At 38.8% G+C, this 23,822-nt stretch overlaps 1 protein-coding gene across 9 annotated transcripts in view; it reads left to right on the top strand.

Annotated features, from left to right (window-relative positions):
• CEP112 (centrosomal protein 112) overlaps nt 1–23,822 on the top strand; it is a 161,832-nt gene that overhangs the window by 87,698 nt on the left and 50,312 nt on the right. For 7 of the 9 annotated variants that reach the window (XR_011088771.1, XM_068655182.1, XM_068655183.1 and 4 more), the window contains exon 21: nt 10,144–10,374. Coding sequence is in view for 8 of the 9 variants with exons in the window: in XM_068655182.1 (XP_068511283.1) it covers nt 10,144–10,374 (231 nt within the window). In the remaining variant the exon portion in view is untranslated. Of the gene's footprint in view, nt 1–10,143; nt 10,375–10,984; nt 11,729–23,822 lie in introns of those variants that run through there. The other 2 variants (XM_068655186.1, XM_068655188.1) reach the window with 2 other exon arrangements.

Consider the following 23,822-nt stretch of genomic DNA (forward strand, 5'->3'; position numbering starts at 1 on the left):
TAATTACATTGGAGTTTAGAAGAATTTCTTTCACCTTGAATAACAGACGAGGGCTTGGATGGCATCATCCACTTAGAGCCTTCCTCGAGTGCTTCAGCTGCCTGTTGAGGAGATCCTGGTAGGTGACTTGAGCAAGAGCTCGTGCCCAGAGTTTGCCCTTCTACAAGTACTCAGAAGTTGAAAATCGGAGATATGATTGTTTACTTTTTTTAATCTGTATCTTGTCTCATGTGTGTTTTGTCAAGTTTTCAAACCAATTTCACTTCCGTTACAGTCACCATAAAACCTTCATGGGGATGTATAGGGTAACGTTTCCGGAGTACTCTAAAGATGCATTTGCTTGAAGCAATAATTTAAACAAAGACATGCAAAAAAGAAATGAGTTAATGATGTTTTTCTGTTGTTTTCTTACTTTCTGTGAATTTTTTTCATTAGTTGACAGGGCAAAGACATTTCTGATAGACAATATGTCCTGTACCTACTCTGGGAACAAATTAGAAAAGATACGTTTAATTTTGCTGCTTTACAGAGATGGATGTCTGTAGAAATCCTGAAATCTGTAATACATCACATCTGCATTTAAATCAGGATTGCAAGTTGTTTGGGAAATGCTAATGATTTTAAATTTAATACATGGAAATTTAAATGCAAAGGTTTGTTTACAAACTTATCCTTAGAGTATTTCTGTGTCCAGCTTCTCCGATCCGAGTGGTGGGTAGTTCTTTCCAGTTTGCTGCAGAGATCTTTAACATCCATTGATGTATTCCATTGCAGGAAGGTCCTGTCCTTCCTTAAATGTCAATAGCTTTTCACATTCAACACAAGCTTTGATCCAGTGTTGCTTCTGAATTGTATACATCCGTAGCATTCTTCTGAAAGGAATAATTTCCTTTCACATCCTGAAATACAGAAAAACTTTTTTTTTTTTTCCTCAGAAGAAAACAGGGGAGAGTGAACTCGTGTTCGTTGTAATGTTCATCAATCTTTTTTGGGGGGATAAGTTGTTTGTATGAGGCAGCAAAACTGATACAAGGTATAGGTTATTATTTTTCAGCCACTGTGTATTTTATCTATGTTCTGCCCTCAAAAATATTTTTAGGGGATCACAGCATTAAGCATATCTTTATGGATATATGTTTTCCATCTTCATTATACTTTAGTGACATTAATGCAGTTATGCAGATTGTTTGGTGCCTAGCTGAGTGTCTCTGTTATATTTCATAGTAGAAAGATGCAAGGAAATGAGTCTTCCATCTAGACCTTTCCAGGTAGGTCCATTAGTAGTCTTACTCATTTTATTTGTAGACAGAAAAATACAAATGCAAATGTCTTTTACACAAAGAAGAGAGAGAAGAAAGCTGCATGTCTTTATTTTTTGACTCGGTAATCTCTTTTAAAGCAAATACAGTAAACCAGGTTATAAGAAAGTCATCTGGAAGTGGTCTTCCTGGCAAGATGGCCAAATCTTTTCTAGATCTTGAACTGTTAAATGGAAAAATTATTTGTATTCATCTCAATTTCAACTTGGTGACTAATCCTTTCCCTCACATTGTCCTGTATTGTTCACTTCCAGTCTCATCTCTCCCCCACATACGCTTGAGGTTCTTCCATTTGTCTACAAATCATCTTATTAGGCAGGCAGTGGCAATAACCAACCTATATGAAGTTCTGCTTTCTAGATGCTGTTAACTAAATTAGAATCAAATATACTTATGTAAATTAAGAAATCAAAATAAGCTCCGTTAATTTTAAGCTCTTTGTGGAGCTGTGAAATGGATGTCTGATTTTCTTTCTTTCTCCCTCTCTCCCTCCCCCCCTTTTTTAAAGCCAAATAGTTTGTAGCTTAAATCCCATTGACATTTACTGGCACTTAGGCAGCTAACTGCCTTCTTTAAAAGTCTAGATCTATTTCAGTGCACTTCTTTTGGAAATAAAGATACAAATTTGTATTTTTTTATCCTTTTTTCATGATTTTTTTTATTGAAAATGGATCTAAGCAGAAGGTAACTTCTCTTTACTGCTCTTCACGAATCAACGCTTACATTGCGTTTCAGTAAAATGCTTAAGCTGTACTTGCTCTATCTTGTCTAGTCTTATTCTACATTAATAAGAAATAAAATCTAGTCTGGAATGGTGCTGGACATTTCTTGGGACTGTGACAAGTGCAGAAGTTGGGGAAACACAAAATGAAGTTGCCCATAGTCTGGAAGTGGAGCAATGTTTAGCCTCCAGCAGCACTGTACAGTTACAGTGGTGTTAAATCTGCCCCTGCCCCTAGCAGAGTACAAAACAAGCAAGGTTGATCAGAGTTTACTTTTAGCAGATTCACACATGTTGGGCATTTTTCAGAGCATACACAATGTTAAAGCAGTCCAAGGAAAGAACCTTACAAAGGAGTCTTGATGTTTAAAAGCACCTTAATGCTGTTAAAATTAATAGAATAAATATGTAAGTTAGCAGCTCAACACCTCACTTGGCAAGTCCTGGTGGATGTTTTCAAAAGCGATGTCAGAGGTACATTTGTGGAGGTGGGAAAATCTGGGGTTGTGCTGAGATGGAGTTGATATACCTTTGCGTAAGCCTTGTAATATCGGGACTCAGATTTTACACAGCTGAACGGCAAACACTTTACTGTTAGTATTATGGTTGCCATCTGCACTGCTTCTACGTAAGGTTTTTTGGACACTGAACGTGCATCTGTTTTATTCTGGAGAGCTGCTGCTCTTTGTAAGGTGGGCAGCTTAGTGACTATAGTGACTATATTGGGCCCCTCACTATGAGAAGGACATGGAGGTGCTTGAGAGAGTCCAGAGAAGGGCAACGAAGCTGGTGAGGGGTTTGGAGAAGTCTTACAAAGAGCGGATGAGTGAGCTGTGATTGTTCAGCCTGGAGAAAAGGAGGCTCAGGGGCAACCTTCTTGCTCTCTATAAGAACATTAAAGGAGGCTGTAGCGAAGTGCGGTTGGTCTGTTCTCCCATGTGCCTGGTGGCAGGACGAAGGGGAATGGGCTAAAGTTGTACCAGGGGAGGATTAGGTTGGATGTTAGGAAAAGCTTCTTTACCAAAAGGGTTGTTGGGCATTGGAATGGGCTGCCCAGGGAAGTGGTGGAGTCACCGTCCCTGGAGGTCTTTAAAAGATGTTTAGATGTAGAGCTTGGTGATACGGTTTAGTGGAGGACTGGTTGGTGTTAGGTCAGAGGTTGGACTAGATCTTGGAGGTCTCTACCAACCTAGACCGTTCTGTGATACACCTTTCGTTTATGTAACATTTTTCCTACAGAATACCTAAAATTGCTGTTAATACAGATTTAAAAGCTGGAAACACTTGATTTATGAACATAGGAATACACTTCAGTTTTGGGATGCAATTATTAATATGTAAAGTAAAGATGTCCTCTATTTAACAAGTTGTGCAATACCAACTTCATGCACCTTCCTTCCCTCAGAAATAAGGAAATTTACGTATGCATTTTCATGTATGTTTCTATAGTGTTTTGTGCATCTTTTGTATTGAAGTTTTAGTTTTGCTGATTTAGTATTTCCAGCAAGTACTAGATTAGTTATCAGGACTACGTTTAATTGTGGTAGACTGTGATTTAATTGTGCTTCAGTGCTAGAATCCCTGTGCTTCAGTGATTCCCTCCAGAATACTTTAGTTTTTTTGAAAATCCTATCAGTGCTCTTAGGAGGTGAAACCTACCTGTTGGCCATTGAACTGTTGTTCATTCTCACTTCATTTCACACCATTTTATTTATCTGCTCCCTTAATTACCATTTTTATGGGTCTGTGTTCTTACCCAAAGGCATTTAAACTTGACAGTGTAATAGATTGTGCTGTGAAAGCTAAATAGCTGTTTATTACTTATCCCTATTAATTTGGGCTCTGCCACATCATTACACATGTGATAATGTCTGTGACATTTGCAGAAGTAGTTTTCTTTACAAATCAGTGCAGTTCTCGCATTGCTTCCAACATTACCTCCTGACCAAAAATCCAGGAAGAACTCTTTAAATCATTCTCCAGTAGTAAAATAACTGCAGAAATATGACCACCATTAGCCAGGCATTATTATGCTCATGTTAATATCTTTTGTGCATTACCTTGAAATTTCCAGCTTGGTTCTATTCCCTTGTGTCTTTCCCATCCCTCCATCCTTCATCAGTTACTACCCTAATTTAGGTTTGTTCATTTAGATTTGTTTTTTCCTTGTGATTAGGATGGCTGGCTGATGTTCCTTAAAAGATGTTCCTTAAAAACTCAGCTCTTTATGTTGCAATTTGTCTTGTTGAGATCCTGTTACTTGTTACTGCTTTGACAGGATATTTTGAACAGTCTCATATAGTTCCATGTTCCCAACCTTATCTTCTATCTATACATTTAAGGTTTCCTATTATTTACAAATCACTGGTTTTATCAATCACAAGAAAAAAGGATAATATTCTTAATATTTTATTTTAAATTGTCATTGTATAGAAAATCTTTTTAGTATACTTGATTAAAATGGAGATACATGGCATTAAAAACTTGAGTTACTACATTTTAATGACTTGCAAATTCAAAGCTGTTTTTAAAGTATTGCTTTGGATTTGAGCTTTTTAGATTTAGATTGTAGTTTAAACCAAAAGGTTCCTATTTTTGGCATTGCTGTGTACCTTTTGTGTTGTTGTCCTGTGACAAGGGAGCCACACGCTTATCTGCCAGCTGGCTGAACTGGCCAGATGAAATTCGTCTGGCTGGGAGAAAAGCAACCGTACTGGGCCCAGTGAGTCTGGCTCAGTGGGATGTTTTGTGGACAAAAAGAACAGAGAGCCACAGGGATCGTGCTTGGCCCTTAGAAGCTGCACTTTGTTGCCTCTTTTATCTCTTAATGGTAAAAATCATAGGGATGGTTCCCAAAAGCCAGTGAGATCATGTGTAAGACTGATTGTTGTGACTCGCTGGAACTGCAGTAGCAAGACTCGTTAATGTAAACCAATTTTGGTTTAAACACAAACCAACATCAAGCATCTTTGAAGTTCTTACAGCTGTACTTTTTTCTTAGCTTAGAGCTGCAAACAAATACCATTTGTTTACTTTTTTAGTAGTCTTTTATGTTAGGTGCACTGCTTTTTTGTGTGTGATGGTAGAGAAACTTGTCCCGTTTCTCAACCCTTCACAAAGCTTTTTTTGTTAATAAGAAAGTTGAAGTAGTTCAGATTCCCCTTTTCCAACAGATAATCCGTCTAAGTTGTTTTACCCTAAATATGTCACCAGTTGCTGTGCTGACTCAGATGGGATGCTTCTCCCACCTCTTCTGGAACGTTGCACTAATCTAGGGTAAAAGGGAGTCATTGTCACCACTGAATCACTGGTTTCTACTTTGTTCCTTATTTTCCTTTTAATTCTTCTTCATCATCAAAGTGAGATTTGTTTTTACTGCAGACTTCCTTTCCCTTGACTGGACTGATCTCCTTTCAAAAATAATCCACTATCCAATAACAAATGTTATGTATACCTCATCCATCTCTGTCACATCAAGCCAGCCTAACAAGACACAAAGAAACAAATCTCCCTTTCAGAAGGGTGCAGCTGATGGTTTCACATAGTTCACTGTTCAAACGAACACACTAATTTTAATGTTCTTCCAGGTGAGAAAACGTTGAGCAAGTACTAGCACACAGAGGCAGAAACTGCGTAGCAGTGATTCCAGCAGGGCAGTTGCTCATGGGCTAATATTTTAGGTAATAATCCTAGGATGAATTATTTTCTGCATCTAACCTAACGCTTCGTGTTTGAACTAAGTCTATGGAACTGCTCAGAGGTGTTTGGGGGTTTTGTTACATGCAAGCAAAATTAAGCACTGCAAATGGAGATCTGTGCAGTTGTCTCCAGCTGAAGCCAAGTTAGCCCACCACAGAAAGCTTTTGAAACTAGTTCGAAGAGGTATCACAGTCCACTTGGAAATGCGGTAGTCTTTAAAAGTGCTACTCTCTTTCAGCTGCCTGAGTACCCTCAGCAATGAAAGCTTTCTGCAACTTCATCTGCGGGGAGCTTAGTCACTTGTTGAAGCTGCTGAAGCAACACCTAAATCATTCTAGATCTGAGCCATGGGGAATAACGATGGATTTTATCTCAACTCTGCATTTCCTTGGTTTTGTGAGTTCAAACGGTGCTGAGGGCATTTCAAAGTTATGTGTGGTGATGGGGTGGATGTGGTTTGCTGTGTAATACATTGAGAGGGAGCCCATGTATTCCATCACCAAGTAGAAAAGACTCAGTCATGCTCCGGCCTCTTCCTTAGAAACTGGTCCAAGTAAATGCTTCAAGAGGTTGAAGCAGAAGCTCCTGAAAAACAAAAGGAATTGGACTGTAGTCATTTGGTCCATTTCTCATCTCTGTTGCCTTTAACTGTAGCAGAGTTTCAGACTTCAGCAACAGATTTTAATTTGAACTTTTTGCCAGCTTTATATTTTCTTATGCAATTTACTTTTTAAAATTAAGAGCACATGTTTTCCTTCCAAATAACATGAAGTACATTTATTGGCATTTTAAATAGGCCAAAGTGAGTGAGCAACCTTCTTTTTTTTTCTTTCAAGTCTATTTTTTCCCTACAGGCAAATTGCTGTGGGCTTTTGACCCACCCTTTTTATGACACTATTTCAGCACAGATATTCTTAGTTAGAATTCTAAGTTATTCCTTTGAAACAGAAATAGAAATCATCATCTCAGCTAGCAGTTTCTTCATCTATAGGACTGTCATACGTGCCACGTAGCATACGTGCAAGTATGCCATGTACATTCATGTGAAATCTCTACCTCTCAAACAGCGGACTTTACATGCTTGTATTTTGGTTCCATTTGGGATATTCTGTAAGCTAGTGTTTTCTTTCTCTGTTTTCTTTTAAATCATTTTACAGAATGCTTTCTTGTTTGAGATGTGCTGTTTTGGCATGGCCATCCTTCAGTGTTCTTTGCAAAAGAGATATGGATCTCTCATTTTGTTTACTCAAACCCATACCACTGAAAAAAAGGCTTTAACCCTGATTCCTAAATCCAGCAAGTAGCAATACCATTTTGAACCTACTATATACTGTGAAATCTTTATTTCTTATGTTTAAGCCTTCCATTTAGCACAATAGTTATTTGCTCTGGTGGAGTATTGAAGTTGTTGTGTATGTCTCTCTCTCAGGAGCTCTTGCACCCAAGTTATTGTTTGGAGCATGCAATTTGGTCAGCACAATTCACAAACAGATATAAGCAGCTATAAAATTGCTCTGAAGTTTTATATTTCATGGATTTTCCACAACAGAAAATTGTCATTTTTTAAATTTTTCCTGCTAATACTAATTTGCCCACATCTAAGCCTAATAATACTTTATGAGACCTGGCATGTGGAATAGCAGAGTCTTAGTGATGGAAAGTTTGGGCTTCTTTTCTTTTAGTAGTTTTAAGATGCCCATGTCACAGAAAGTTGTCTTATGCAGCAAGTTGGTCATTCGTAAGCTGCTTCTGCCAGTGACTTTGTTTATGGGTTTAAAAAAAAAAATCTAGCTGTGAAAACTAGCCTTATTTTAAGGTAATAGACAAGAACTGTGCCTGTGATCCCCAGCATAAGCTTTTCCCAGTCACTTTGGAGAGATTAGATGTCTCTTAACATCATCTTACTAGCAGTGAAGTTGCTCCAAAAGGACTCCCTTAATCATATTAGTTTCGCTGCCATCACCCTGTCTTCAGATTCTTTCTTCTTTCCTAATAGAACCAAATCTGCTTTTGCCATCTATTAGGTCCAACATTAATGCTCTTTTACATATTAATTACTATTACTTTACCTATAACATTCAGCCCTCTATCTTTTGGCTCCCCAGTTTTGAATCTGAAAGCTTGGCACTGTCACTGCCATGTGGCAGTAGAAAATGCTGCATTGTGCTGTTTGAATTTTCCTATGTCTTTGTATAAGAATTATTGAGTATAGAATGAAGTAAAGCAGAAGGAAATAACAGTTGACTCAGGAATTCACCCATTCTCTATCTTGGCTTGTAATATGATGTATGAATGTTTTTTTTCTTTTATTCTAAGAAGTGAGTCTTGGCGCTCTTTCTGAAATATTTTATCAAACTTTTTAGGAATCTTCTGAGCGATGTAATATCTTAAAGTTTCACTTATGGAAAAAATCAAGCTTTAGGAAGCTTTTTTTAAAAAATGTTTTTACAGTTACTGAAACATTTTGTTATGATCTTAAGGTGAATTATTTTTCTGAAAGAATTGTAGAAGCATATTGTAGATTATAATGATATACTGCAATGTGCTTTACATTTTAGTCAGTATAATTGCAAACTAAAGTGTATTTTGCATTTTAGACTGTTTGCAGATTTAGAAAAAATAAACGCATGGAGGAAAAGATCGGGAAAGAATCTAGTGTAGATCACACTATCTGAAGCATATGTTTGAAATAATGCTGATATAGGCTAAAGTATGTGGCCTGTGTTATAATTCTGTATAGAAATTATGTGCTCAGTCTGTGCATGCACGCACAAAGCTTTACCTTTGACATGCTAAGGAGTAATGCCAATGAGTAATTAAGCAAGCATGGAAACAAGTCAATCTTGTGATAAGTTTCTGAGACGGCTAATATTTAATACATGTTACAGCTGTGATAGTCTAAGAACACAAGGGAAGGTTTGAAAGGAGACATCATGTCTTTTATTATACCATATAGCTCAAATAGTTTTTAAAAAATCAGACTTTCAAGCCTCAGTTTTCTTGCAGATCACAGTAATTATCGTAGCAATCTCTCCTGGTACATTAATGTACAAGGCGTTATTTCTGATACAGTCATTAATTTCCCAACTTTGGTCAGAAATCAGTGTTCCTTTGTCAAAGATTTGTAGTAATGTGGTTCTCAGAGACTGCAAATAAATGGTTTAGCTGAATATAGATGCTGTAGGAAACATCTGAAGAACAGTTATAGTTGGAGAGAGCACTTCACAGCTCCAGAAGCAGTAACTGGCACTCCAAGGCAATGGGGTTTTTAAATATATGCTAATTGTAAAGCAGATTTTCTTATGAAACCTTTAATGAGCTTGATCTGAGTCACCTACACATGTTTGGTAGGATGTCGGTATTTTATCTCCGTGTCATCCCGTACATCCCAAGAATTCCAGGGAACTGCAGCATTGCTCATGTGGCAGGAACAAAAAGGGGGAACTACTGAGTGAGGTTTTTAGTGAAAAGGCTTGTTTTCAGAACTGTGTTTATGAAAGAACATGTTTTTCAACTTCGTATGTTACAATTAGCTGGAAAGACAATGTTTTTGTCACATATGCAATGCACCTATATTTCTTTTGAAAAGCTACAGACAATGCAGTTAGAACAGTAATTAATGAGAGCTGTATGCAAGTGTAAATCTGAATGAATTAATACAATAGTAGTAGTGTATAGTCTGTACACTTCAAGAGTGTTACAGATTTACTGTGTGTCAGCTTCGTTCCTCGCACTTGGATGTTCCCAAGCTGACTCCCTGCGGCTCATCCTGCTCTGATGCCATGGCGCACAGTGCATTTTGCTCCCAAGGACTGGAGGATGATCTGTGATCACATAAAAGAGAATCATGGATTCAGAAGTCTGTGTCTTCCATTTCAAAGGTTGTCTCATCTGTACCATGTTTGCAGAGTTGTAATGGTTCTTTATGGTGGCCAGTGTCATCCTTTCTTAGCGTGCGTTGGTGCCCTCACCTGAAGGAGCACTTTCTGTGACATGTTCCTTGTGCACATCAGCACACTGCAGCGAGATATGGTCTATAATCTGTAGCAGCGGTTGATAAATGATTGATGATATGCTCATGTCTCATTACAATGTGACAGGTGAATTCTTAAGGGAAAAAAAGGCGTTATATATAGTGACTATAGGCCACAAACTAAGTTATTTCTCTGATAGGGTCACCCCCTCCAGAAAGGTAAATCTCCTTGCTCTAGCCATGCCTTGGGCAGGACGGAGCTGTAGTCATCTCTGTGTATGTGGAGAAAGGGAAGAGCAATAAAAGAGGCCGAGGAAAGGGACAGGGAATCTGTCAAGTCAGCTTCCTACCATCCATAGGTGAAAGCCTGTCTGAGGGAAGTATTTTGTTGATCGCTCTTGTTTTGTTACTTTGCTTCTTCTTCATTTCAGGTTATGTGTGAGTTGGAGAGCCAAATCCACAAGCTGAGGGAAGAGCTTATTCAGGTAAATGCTCAGCGCAAGCAACAGCTGATGGAGACGAGCCTTCGGTGGGAAGAGGAAAAGCAGAGGGCAGCTCGAGATCACGAGATGGTGGTGAATAAGCTGAAAGTGGAGGGAGAAAAAATGTTGCTTGACATGAAAAAGGTGCATGATGCAGAAACGCAGAAGGCCTTGGACAAGGTAAGAATCACACAGGGCTGCTTCTTGTGGCTCAGCAAAAGGGAAGTAATCACCTCAAAAGTCAGATAACCAAAGCTTTACAAGGCAAAATGTTTAGGGGGTCACTTGATTTGAAAACAAAAGGTAGTATGTTGTAGATCTGACATAGATGCTGCAATCATTGTATGAGAATGGAAATTGTGTGGCTCTGTAATGAAAGACCTCTCTTTGAAGATGCAATGGCAGCGATCACTGCTGTAGCTGTCTGCTGTGAGTGCTGCTGGGGCAGCACCTTCCAGCCGTGTTGCAAGCGGGATGGCCATGACCTTTAAAATCCAGATGATTTCAAAGGGAAACCCAGCTAAGGACTAGGCTAGTTGCTTTTCCTTTGTTGAACTAGGTAGAGGAGAGAGGGCGGTTCTGTCTAACCACACTTTCTCCCTCAAAATGAGGAAAAGTTCTTAAGGAGAAAAAACTCAGGCTAAAACTGCAAGGAAATTGGGTCTAGTGGCTAACAATGGCTGGTCTACTTTTGCCTGTGTGCATCAGATGAGCAAGTGCTGTGTGAAAGGTTTGAAAATAAAAATTAGTGTTTCAACTTCATCAAGGCTTCCCTCCCCATTCTGTTCAGCAGGGTCACCGCGTATCTCTGCTTCGACGCTGCGTTCGCAGCAGCTTCCTGACAAACCCCTTTCACTGGCTCCTTGTATAGAAATGTTTCTCCACATTAAGGATGGTATGAACTAAAACATGTTAGTTTTATTTCAAAGACTAAACTAAAAACGGCTGCTCAATATTGATGGTAGACTACGGGTGTGTATGTGAGCTGATAGCTGTTGAAGTATCTTTCATATGTGTTAATGTAATATATGATACGTTTTATTGCCCAGTGATGTACAGTGGCACAAATTAACAATCTGCATATACTGTTTGAACAGCCTTTGTGAAAGTGACATTTCATTTACCTGCGTCAGGTTCTTGGTCTGTAATTTTAAACAGCATTTGGAGGATTATGTTGGAAATCAGCCAGCCTGAAGCCATTAAAATGGCTGTGATCAACAATTCAGAATCTTTTCTGAATGTAAGGAAAGCTCTGCTTGGCATAATTATTTAAAGCCAAGGTCACAGAAAGTATTTAAACCTTTGAAATTCATCATTAAAGGATTAATTTTAACTCAGGAAGACATTGTCATTTTTGCTTAAAAATGGAATTTGAATCTCAATTCTTTTCTTTCTTTGATCTTTTTTTACATGTGTAGTATAGCAAAAGAAAAGTTAACTTCTTTACATCCTCAAATTAAAGTTACAAATAATCCTTCATAGGGACATATCTTTAATAGACTTGAATTGTCATTTCTGTCAGAAATATTTTCATTTAATTTATTGGATTTTTCTATTTTTCCAAATAAAATTGCTAATTTTAAGCAATATTAACTGCTATTAAAAATTACGTTATTTTAACTTAGAGTACTTCTATTTTTTTTTTTTTACCTCTAATCAGACGAGCACATGTTGAGTAGAGAACAAGGAAAAAAAAATCTTTTGGAAAGTCTGTAAATGTGAAAAAATACCTTGCATTACCATCAAATCTCCCTCTACTGTTCTTCTTCGTTTCTGTCTTCCAAATGTAGAGCTGTGGAAATTGGCTACAAAGTCAAAGTAGCTTAAAGGGCAAACTCCATATAAAGGTCAAAAGTAACAGTTTCCATCAACTCAGTTTCAAATCTTGATCCTCTTAAAATCTGCAGAATTTTAATGGAGATTTTATTTGAAGGGGGATGATTAAAATACCTTAATTGCAGCATGAATCTTGAAACTTGTTTTTAAAACAAGCAAATCTCGTTCCCCTGAAATTTAGGACAATATGGGAGAAAGTTTTGTCCTCCAAACCGAATGCTTTTTGCCAAGTCTTTAAAGATTGTTTGAAAATCCAAGAGGAAGCTGAATTTCACTGTTTAGGCTTGAAAATAGTTGTATGGCTGTCCAGATTTTTCTGAAGGTCAGTCCATTCCCACATGAAGGATCTCATTCCTCAGTGGTCTGTTTTGTGAGTAATACTGATTTCTGTGTGTATTTCTTTGTGAAATTGTGGACTGTTGTTCAAAAAAAAAAAAGCTAAAATTTGAGTGAAAAGAAAAATTAAGATAAAGGTGGGTAAAAGAAAACACAGGATTTATATGGTATTGCCCTCCCCATAGCCCTTCTCCAGTGGGGATGGGAGGAAGGAGAATGGGCAGAAGAGATTAGAGAAATGGTTTTCATTGCAAGCACACTGGACATTTAAATATTTGTTGGTATTTGTAGACAGCTTTTCAATATTTAGGTAAACACAGTGTAATTTACTGAAGTCTTCACTTTAAAGTTGAGATTTTGAGCAACAGAGAAGATAGGACGTTGTTTATTGTAATATATTATTTGATTCATTTTGTTAGAGATTACAGCATGCAATGCCAGAAAGTTACTTAATAAAAATTGTACAGTAATGTTTTTGAACCTGTGATTCTAAAAGCAATTACCTTCTGACAGTTATTGCATCTCCCGATCAGTTGGGGAATGATAAGCGGGAAAATATTTAACAGGTTGCCAAATGACACCGTGTAACCCACACTATAGGAAAAATAAACATGTCATCTATCGCCGTGGAAAAAATAATAAAGGGAACAGTCCATAATTTTCCACTGACCCCTTCTCTTGTAGGCAGTATTTTCACTTAAATACCACTTTGTAAGAAAGTGAATGACAGCTGACGTAAATATGTGCATTTTCACTTTTGCTGAAGCTGCTTGGACAACCCAGAGGCACCTCTGAGATTGCTCCAGGCTGGACACCACCCCATGAGCAGTATGGTCCCTGAGAAGGTGATGAGGGCTCCATCTCACCAGGGCTGGGAAGACCTGGGGCTGGATTTCTGACCTCCTGCTCCCCCATTCCCTGGGGCAGGGCCCAGCCGTCCTGTGTCCCCATAACTTGCTTCTGTTCCTGACCAGGGCTGCCAGTCCTGTAAAAGTGTGGGGCCTGTAGCCTTGAGCTTCACGCACCTTTCTTGCTGAATCACAGGTTGAAATGGTCCAGATCCAGCCCCAGGGAAAGGGATATAGACACTGCCACCCCAGCGCTTGGGTTCCTGTGGAGCCCGGGACTGAAAATCTTGGAGAGGCTCTTACAATTTGCTGTTGGCTGAGCACGCTGTGGTAACTTAGTGCTGTTCTGTCAAAGCAGACCTCTTTTTTGAGCTGTTCCTGATTTGGATCTGGCTTTCTAAAGTCTCCCTGATTTCATTTTTGCATGTCTCCTTCCCCATCATGTGAGCTGCATTACTGAAGATAGAGGCGTGTGGAAGGGTTGTAGGCATTCCGAGGTCTGATGCGCATTTTTCCTTGTCCCAAATGTCCTGTTCCCTCAGAGGGCTGGGGTGTAGACTCAGAAGTGCAGAAGGGAGAACAGGGCAGGCAACTCCCTTCCATCACTCTGTCCTCCTTTTCCTAAGCAGAGCCCTTATCACCACCCTGGAGCCACAGATGTTATGTTGAAATAGGGCTGAGCTGGTGCAGAAGCAGCTCCGCATGTACTTGGTAGCTCGATACAGAAGAAGCTGTTCCAGCAGGCAGCAGCAGTTCTTCCTTAGCCTTCTGCTAGGTCGGGTGCCAGAGCCCCATCACCCGTAATCGCCTTACTGCTCACCTTGTGAGTCGTAACGTGGCACCTGTATTGGCACACGGAGCCGCCTTATCAGATCGGGATAACAAGTGGTAGTGTGCTTAAGGTCAGATAAGCTCTGCTGGCCATAAATCAGACAAAATTCAAGGCGACAGCATGGAGCATTTGAAACTACTTATGTCCTTATGACTTCAGTACTTTCCTAATGTCTATTATCTATCTTTTTACAAAAACGACTTGACAATTTCTCCAGAGTATTTCCTGTATATTAGTTAAGGAATCTTACATATTGCTTCAGAGAACACTTGTATTCAATCATAGTGACTTTGAGTTGCTTTTAAAGCTGTTAATATATAGATTTAGTTTGCTTGAATTTCATTACATGAGGTGATTATAGCATTTTCAGATAAGATGGTAATTTTTAGTATTTGAAGTCACGCCTCACTGATGAAATAAAACTGTTTAAGAAATGAATGTATTAGACATGGTGCTGCATTTCGGCACTGCTAATGAGGAGTTTCAGCAGCAGGAGACAGGTGGGTTGTAGGCTGCATCAGCAGCGCGTGCAGCAGGACCACTCCTCAGCCAGGTGTGAGAGGCTCCCAAAGCTTATGGGCATTTTTAGGTTTGCCAGAAATCACCAAAAGAAAGAGACAAACCGCGTTTCTAAGTGCGTGCAGATGTGAAGCTTGGCTAACGCGACTGTTTGTAACATTTGTCTGTGGTATTTTCTTGGCAAAGAAAACGAGCATTCAGAAAGCATGACCCTAGCAGATCAGTAGACATGCTAACAATGCTCAAAGGAAGCAACCTTGGAACGCTGAAAATACCTCATAAAAAAGCTCTCTGAGCAGTGTACATGAGTAAATTGGAGTGGGAGAAAAAGTTTTTTTTCCCCTTTAGATAATTTTCAGCATTCAGTTTTTTATTGACTTCTTTTCTGTAGTTAAATAGAGAGTTTTTGACTCATCCTGTTAATTCTTTATGTAGGTTCCAGGAACATCTAATTCTTTTTCAGTGCTGCTTTTCTTGTGGAGAAGTAATTTACATTCTTGTGTATTGACTGTTCTTAACACACATGATATTTGATTACAGGATGAAGCTGTAGTCAAAGAGAAAAAAAAAAAGGGGGAGGGGGGGGAATCAGCACTTTAGTTTCTGGACTGCACATCTGATTTGATGCAGTTGTGAAATGGCTCATTTTACAGAGATGGGACTCCAACATAGCATGCAACCTGGCCAGAGCTGTGCAAATCCCTCTGGTTGGTTTTAATGATGTCGCAGTTAGCTATACTCAGAGATTTCTGTTACTTCAAATAACATCTGACAGCTACAGTGTTTTCTGGTCTATACCTCTTACTATCACTCCACCTACATCTGGTGGGAAGTCCATATAAAACTGCAATGCCCGGGAAATTTGAAGTTAAGGTTTACATTTGAAAGAATATATGTGTATGTGCGTGTGTATGTATACTTTTGAAAGAATACGTACAAATATACTCTGTCAGTGATTACTTCCCTGATTACGAACAACTATTCTGTATAATAATGTTGTAATATGATGTTTTTCTAGCAGGGACTTTTTCTGGAAAACAAAAAAGTACAGATGGTGTTTTATGATTGGATGTTTATTTATTGAAGAACTTGTATTTGCATACAGTTTACAATTAAGGTACTGATAATGTGCCCTACAGACCATTCAGTCCTTCCTTTATCACCCAACTTCATGATGCTGGATTCATTAACCGGCAGGCACAGCCCTGGGATGCAGTCCAACTGGACATACTCACTGGACATACTTTCATACTGCACATGTAGAAATATCTTTAATTCACACTATCTATGCTGGCACGATTGTCAGTACTCATGCAGATGATGTCATCGTGTTCAATCCTGGCAAAAAAAAAAAAAAAATAGAATATGACATCTTCAAAGAAATTAGAGAAATTCTAAGAGATGCCCTATTAAAAGTACTGAGTTTCCTCTAAGCAGTTACTTCTGCTCATAAAAAAAAATAATAAGCATTGCATGTTTTTCATTAGCTTACACCACTGAATGCAGTCTCTCTAGTTATTGTTCTTCTCTGCCAACTACATTTCATTAAGTACCAAAACTGGTTCCATCATTGTATCTAAGACCTTCTGGGAACTGGACATCTCTGCAGCAATTCTGTAGGCTCCTGCTTAGACTTCTTAGCACGATGGAGACTTTGATCTGAGAGACATCTTTCACTTCATTAACTTGGACACTAATAGTGATAGTATAGAAAGTTCAACTGGATGCTCACAAAAGAGATTCTATTTTCATGCACTTTGCGGTGATACCCTGGTTATTTACATGGGGGCAAGTGAGTCAGCCATAAAATGTGGACATGTATTGTTCCTGAGTATAATGATATCATTAAACTGTACCTAATTATAGTGTAGACATATGTTTTTCTCCATGCTGAATGCATTCAGGATCTCCACCAGTTGTCATACATGGGCCATTTTTTATACTAAAAATTTTTAAGTGTTTTTGTATTACACAGATTCTTTTAGTTATAAATAATCTAAAGAGCATCTCCTTCTTACCAAGAGGAGTTGCATGTTCCCTGAGTCTCTTGATTTTTTTCATTATCATCTGAAAACTATTGCCTGTTCCAGAGTAGTAACATTTTTGTTGTTATTGTTTGTAGAGTCTGTTAGTTCTTGAACAATTCTGACATGCTGGTGTTAGTGATCTACCAGCTAATATTACTCAAAATGAGTGTACTAGTTTGGCTCTGAAATCCTGCCAAAAGTCTAAAAGATGAAGAAAAAAGAAATGTATTTCAGAAAAAAAAAAAAAAAAAAAGAAATGAAAAGATTGAGCAAAGTTACAAGTTTTTATGAAAACTACAATTACTTAATGTCTGTATCCTGCTTCTATGGAGGACAGCAGACAGCAACTCTGCAATAAAATTTTTCCTCACAGAGGAGGGAGAAAACTGATTTCTTCTCTAGTGTGTCCCCCTTTGCCCTGCTCAGTCTCTTTCATCCTAAGGAAAGAAAGATGATAGTGGACAAGGAACACGGTCACAGGAATTGCCTCATCCCACTGGGGAGCTATTTGGAAGAGCCTTCAGTCAACAGAGCCAAACACAAAGCAAAATATGGTAGAATGATTTCAGGGATATTTTACTCAAATGAGACTGAGCAAAATTTGTCTCTTTCTCTGCTGGAGTTATTTCAGAGCAATAGGCTCAGTTATCCATACGCAGAGTTACTGTGCTCCCACCTCCTTTGGCTGGGGCGGGGGAACATCCAGAGAAACAAAGTAGGAAACAAAAGGTTTCTGGCATCCCTTCCCATGGCAAGGGGGTTGGAACTAGGTGATCTTTAAGGTCTCTTCCAACCCAAGCCATTCTATGATTTCTGCCCATCAATTTTATTTATAAACTTGATTCGAGAGGTAATCAAGGATAGCTGATCTCACTACCATTGCAGAAAATAAAAATCCATCCACGGACACTACACTTACTTTACAACTTCTTAATGTTTGGAGAAGAGATCAGACAGCACGTTATTTTTATTCACAAATAACATTAGGTTAAACATTAAAATGTCCGAGGTACTACTGCTAAGAAATGAAAAGCAGCAGGCAAGAAGCATGATTGAGCTAAATAATAAATTAACGGAATATGTAATTAAAAAGATAGCTTTCAATAGGGGAAGCACGAATACAATTAAAATTGGAGATCTGTCATCTGCCCTGTCTTGCAGTGTGCACTTTTATTCATTCCCTATCGCATCAGTTCCAGCTGGCTGGTTGGGAAGTTTGGCTGTAAAGGCAATTAGCGGGCGTTTAACTTCTGCTTCCCTGCTACAGCGGGTTTGGGTGCTGAGGCAATACCGGGGGCATGAACCACAGCAAGGGAACAGGTTTATGCCCTCTCCCCCAGCAGCATCTCCCATGCCTCTGGGGAGGAGAGTGGGCTGGTGGTCCCTTAGCCTGACCCAGCAGGATGTACTGATGCCTTTAGTACGACTGTTTCCATCTTAACGTCTCAAATACGAAGTGCAGGAAGCTTTTTCAGTTGCAGGATGACTCTTCTAATTATTTTTTCAATAGTTTTCAGATCCTTTCTCCACTATCCAAACTGTAGTACATCAGATTTATCTTGTAATACACAATTGCTTATTATTTTAACTTTGTTTGATATTTTTAAAGCCCAACTCAATCATTACCTCATTTTCTCCCCCCCCCCCCCAACACTGTGCGTCTCAGAATAGGCTGATTGCATGTAGGTACAGTTTTCTCTATGGAAAGTAAGAAAACTGAAACATTCTTATTAATTTTGTCTTAATTCAACAGATATTCCTCAAATACACCAATTTTACTTATCTTTGTATCACAGAGTAGAACATTAGCAAAGCTACTGGCTATTTTCCAGTGTAGTAGCTAATTGTAATGTAAGATTACTTGGTTTGGGTTTTGTTTTTTTAAACATCTAGGCCAATTAATTCTGAAATAATTTTCAGAATTATTGAATGAATACCATCTGGTCTGGGTGCCTAGACAAGGTAAGACCAATTCTAAAGTCAACGCGCTGTTACTGGAAGGCAGTACCTGCGGTGGTCCCTAATCTTGCCGGGGCTCCCTAATGCAGGCAGCTGTAGGTAATCTACTGTCTGCTCCACCCACCAGCCATCACTGCTGCTTGTTACTTGGAGTTAGGAAGTACTAAGTTGAAATATCTCTTGCATCCCATGCCAGGAGCTCCACAATCCTTCTTTTCTTGAAACTTTTGTAGACGATGCGTCCTTTAGCCAGGGAGTCTCTCAAGACCCCAGACAAGAAAGTCAACACGAGCTGAAGCTACCCCATGGCATATGTCCTTGGCATATCTGCGTAGGGTGGCATTTAGATCTCAAAATTTTCACTTCACCTTTATTTTAGAAAAAGTGTTCAGTTATTAGGACCAAGCTAATGTAAAACAATTTATTGTATTTTTAAATTCTGGCATAATTTGAAGACGCTTATACTTGTTTGCTCTTTCTTCATATCTCCATAACAGAGCAGTGCTGCAGGTGGCTTTTTTTTTTTTTTTTCTCCATTTTGGAGGGAAAGGAGTGTTTGGGAAACAGGGAGGGGGGTAAAACGGTGTTATTAGTCCTTCTGAGCCTTTAATGTGAAGAAAAAAAAGTGTTCCAAAACGACTCGCTGATAGCTGCAGAGCATGTCAGGGAATGAAACCCACCTTCATTAAGTGAGTGAGAACGAACTCTAATTGTTTTGAAGTTCTTGTGATCAGCCTGTATGCGCTTCATTGTAATGTGATACTAAAGTGCCTCAATTATGATTTGTATATTTTGGTGCCAGAAGGTTTTTTTCTTATGCTAAATTATTAAGTTCTGTCAGCTGCTGGGCTGTCATATAGAGATACAGTAAATCACATTATATTTTGTCATGGATTACACAGAGCAATAAATTTGGGAACAGAGATCAAAGTAGTTTCACAATCACATCTGAGTGTAGGAGGGGTGTTTAACTTGTAGAAAATCTGATTTAGGTGAAACTGTTGCAGTTCTTGTGTGAATTTGAAATGAATTTGGGTGTCTGCTTGAAAGTGAATAAGGTACAAATCCCCAAAAGAGTTCTCCTGCCTTTAGTTCACAGGAGTTAATTCTGACCTAGAGCTGCAGGACGGAGAACGGATAAATAATTAAACATTGGGAATATTAAGTGTCTCACAGTGTCTTATTTATGCTTTTAATTGCCTTTATGGTTGAGCAATATATTCCATTCTCCTTTTAATTGGGACTTTGCTGGACTTGTGCGCAGCTAGTTGTTGGTACAGTAATGCTTTCTGGCTCCGAGAAGTTCTAGCGTTCTTTTGGGGAAGCTTTGTTGTATTTAAAACTACAGAAAGTAATCCCACATAATCTTGCTGAGGAACACTGATTACTTCAGATTGTAGATTTGTTAGGGGCTTGTGTCTTACTTTGAATGTTTGTCTTTCCAACTGTAAAAGCTTAACTTTTGTTGGGCTGTCATCTAATGATGTAACTCAGCAATACCCAGCCTGTCCTTTTGTTTCCAGTTTTCCTTCTATTTAATAAAATAGATTAGCTCTCAGAATGGTACTTCGGATTTCTTTCTAGTCCTTATCTTTTTATCATTTGCTTGTTACTGCTACACAGTTCAACTTAGAACAGCAATAGCAAATCTAAAAAAAAAAAAAAAAAGTAAAAATCACTTTCTTACTCTTTATAGTCCTTTCAGGAGACTTGTTGTCTCTCCTTGGCAAAAGTCACAGCTCATGAACTTGCCTAGTATCAGATGATAAAGTGTCTGGGCCTCAGAGATCTCTGAATTCTGCTGGAATTCTTTATTGTAAAGCCTGCAACCGAGTCAACCCCTGGATCAGGGTCGCATCTCGGTACTGGTGCCTTCTAGTTGTGGAGGAAACATTAGCTATGACTTGAATCATCAAAGATGTTTAGCAGCCTTATCCCTTCGTGCTTTTACTGGGTGTCAGCTGTTTGTGTACCAGAAACATCTGGGCCTGAGTGATACAAACTCTTCTGTAAACATCTTTGTGCTGGTGTGTGGGGGGGAGAGACAGGATGCGCACAGCAGTGAGGTGTCCTTGGAGCAGAGGTGCCCGGTATTGCAGATGAGCAAAGGCAGCCTGTAAAAGCTGCTGTCATTCCCTTTGGGTACATATTTTATCTATTAAGGCTCTGAAAAACAGAACGCCACCGCTCTTGATATAATGTCTTAAGCCCAGTTTAAGTAACCATTTTAATTCAGTTAGAAGAAAACCAGGAGATATTAAAATCATAATTCAGGAACGTATTTGCAGAGTACTATGTTTAAGTACATAGCTGAGGGAAAGCTAGGCTTCAGTGTCCTTGCACGGAGAGTGTTTCATTCTCAACATCTTCACTAGGTTTACTCAGTTCATCAAACAGGAATGCTGAGCAGGAGAAGGAACCATGCCATAACATAAAAGCCATCTGCCTCCAAGCTTTTCTGGCCGAAGTCACAGTACATCTTCAGATTAAACTATAATTTGCTGTCTGTCCTTCAAATTCCTGACACATACGTGAGGACTCTCTTCGTGTAACATAAACTTAAGGCGTTGAACAATTTCATATGGAAAGACTAGAGTATTAATCTGGTTTTAAAGCCTCGTAATGTATACAGGGCTTGTGTTTTGGGCCAAATCATGCAGTTGGTTTTAGGTAAGGTGCCTGTCTCACTGCAGCACTGAATAGAAGTCACTGTTAGTGAAGCTGGGAAATATTTAGGTACTTAGTAAATCCATTTAGGTGAAGCTAGTAATTACGCTGTAGTGTAAGGTTCATACAACTTTGGCATTGGCCACCGTGAAGTTGGAGTCTCACAGAAGAATTACTGGAAGAGTTAACTGGGTGTATTTAATTTCTGTGCTTAATTTCAGAATGATTAAAGTATGCCATTGGTTCAAATGAAAGGACTGGAAATAAGAGTTTTCCTAAGGCACAAATTGCACAAGCAGTTTTTCAGGAGGCCCCCATTAAGCAGAGAATTGCAATACACTGCAGAAAGGCAATTCTTCATGAACATAGAGGGTCAAATCCGTTCCTATTCATTTGTGTTTCTTTTCCCAATGAAAAGTGCTTGGCACATGAATGAGAGGGTGATTGTTTTTTTTCCCTGAAGATGTATGTTTTTTAAAAAAGGAAGAAAAAGATTTGTAGACCTACAAAAGCAGAATGTTAAATAGAATATTAATAGGATTTGTGAGTATGACAGATTGGGATTTCTATCATTCATTTTGGAAAGCCTTGAAGTCTTTCGGTACTTGACTAATTATTCTGTTAACATCATTTTGGATATTGAACTAGTTTTAATAGTCTTTTTGGTGGCTCAAATTACATGTTGGAACTGGTATGCTATTTTCTCTGTTACACAGATTTGGCTTTCCATTTGCTATCTGATTGGTGGGGAGAGCAGGAGAAAGAAAAAGGTTATTGGAATAGGAAGCCATTATTAGAGGCATGTAAGGAAAAATACATGTTCCAGGATTTGAGGTAGAAATGAAACTTTTAGGCAAAATCAGATGAATTTAAAAAGTGATCTGCTGATCTCTGAAGTTTTAAGAGATATATGGAGCACTTTAATGTAATAAAAATTGCTATAGTTAGCCGTTCTTAAGGTAATTTTCTTTTGACGTCTGTCAAATTACATAATCTTGAATTTTGGTACAAAGCAGAATGCTGTCAAACTTAAATAGAAATATTCGGGTGGTGGGCTTCGTGTTGTTGTTTTTGCTTTGGTTTGGTTTTTTTTGTTGTTGTTGTTTAAGGTAAATGGGCCCCATTTACATTAGTTCTTTGATGTTAAATTCTTTGCTGCACATCAGAGAACAGTTGCTTCTTCCCTGGAGCAAATTTTCTTTCTTCTCCTTCCCCTACCCTTTGATTTTCTTTTTTTTTTTTTTTTTCTCCCCAGTTTGCTTACAATTTTATCTTGCTAATTATGGAGGATCGGCTTATGTATGGCCATCATTTAGTTAGTTGCAGGCATTTTGAAAAATGATTATTTCATAGCCAGTACCCTAAACAGATTCCTTAAATCTGCTTCTCTGTTAGTGACTATGGGTGTGTATGTGTACCTCTCTACACAAGAGTTATGTTTGTGAGGTTTTTGGTGGTTTTGTATTGGTAAGGTTGAAATCAAATTAAAACACTACAAGACTTTAACTGGTTCATGTATGGATGAGCAGGATTTCACTAGGCATGCTTGACTCTAACAGATCTGCCTGCATTGGGTTGCAGGAGTTCATTTTCATATTAATTTTGTAGCATAACTGAAAGCATATTTCTAATTTCCAAAAATTGCCATTCCAAAGCTGAAAGATTTGCACAGGTTTATACCATTCTGAAAAATTAATGGCTGCATTTTTGGTAAACGTTCAAGACATCCTAGATGCCGATGAACGACGAAGTTGTTCACGTACCTGCAAACCCCCCTAGTGCTGCGGGAGCTGCTGTCGCACCAGAGGTGTCCATAAAACCTCAGAATGGGCAGCTGCTCTGCAGGACGTGTGTGCTGAGACGTGGCTGGTGGCCGAACCCACAGCTGGCTGGTCCTGGGCTGTCCCAGGCTGCCCACGAAGGAGGGAACCCCTGGGAGAGCAACGTGCTGCAAGCACACGGTGTGCACAGTCACCCTCGTGCTCTGCAGCTTCAGCACAGACTTCCCCAGGTCAGACTTCAGCAGGTGGTTGCTTGTAATGCACACAGCAAAAGTTCAAGTTCCATCAAGTGGAATTAGACCTGAGTCTCCTCTAATACATCTAATACTTTAAAAACAGCACTTGACGCTCCGTAATTAGGGCATGACATGGTATGCATTTGGAGTACGGACCCGTCATGGTAGATCCTTTGCTACTTTTTTCTTAGTAACAGTTGTGTTTCGTGAAAAGAAAAAATGAAAATCAGATTGTGTTCGAATAGCATCCATTAATTCAGATACCACATCTGTAGTGCTAATGCCATTTTTAATTTTTACATGAAATGTTTTGTTGAAGTCGGTGCAGTTTTGCTCAGCAACCACAATATGATGCTTTAAGGCTTGTTATAGAATTATGGTTGGTTTTTAAAACCAATTAACTGTAACAAGGACATAATCTTTTTAATGCAAAAGTCCTCACTCTGTAATATAGAGTAACTGCATGTAAAATTGTTGTAATCAGATAATTTTAGCTAAAATGCGTATTAACTGTGTGAAACTAAACAGAAGTTAATTTTTGAATCAGTGGGATTCCTCTATGGCTTATCCAATTTAAACCTTTTTAT

The sequence above is a fragment of the Anas acuta genome, chromosome 18 (genome assembly GCF_963932015.1).
Source record: "Anas acuta chromosome 18, bAnaAcu1.1, whole genome shotgun sequence".
In the NCBI taxonomy this organism is placed as follows: Eukaryota; Metazoa; Chordata; class Aves; order Anseriformes; family Anatidae; genus Anas; species Anas acuta.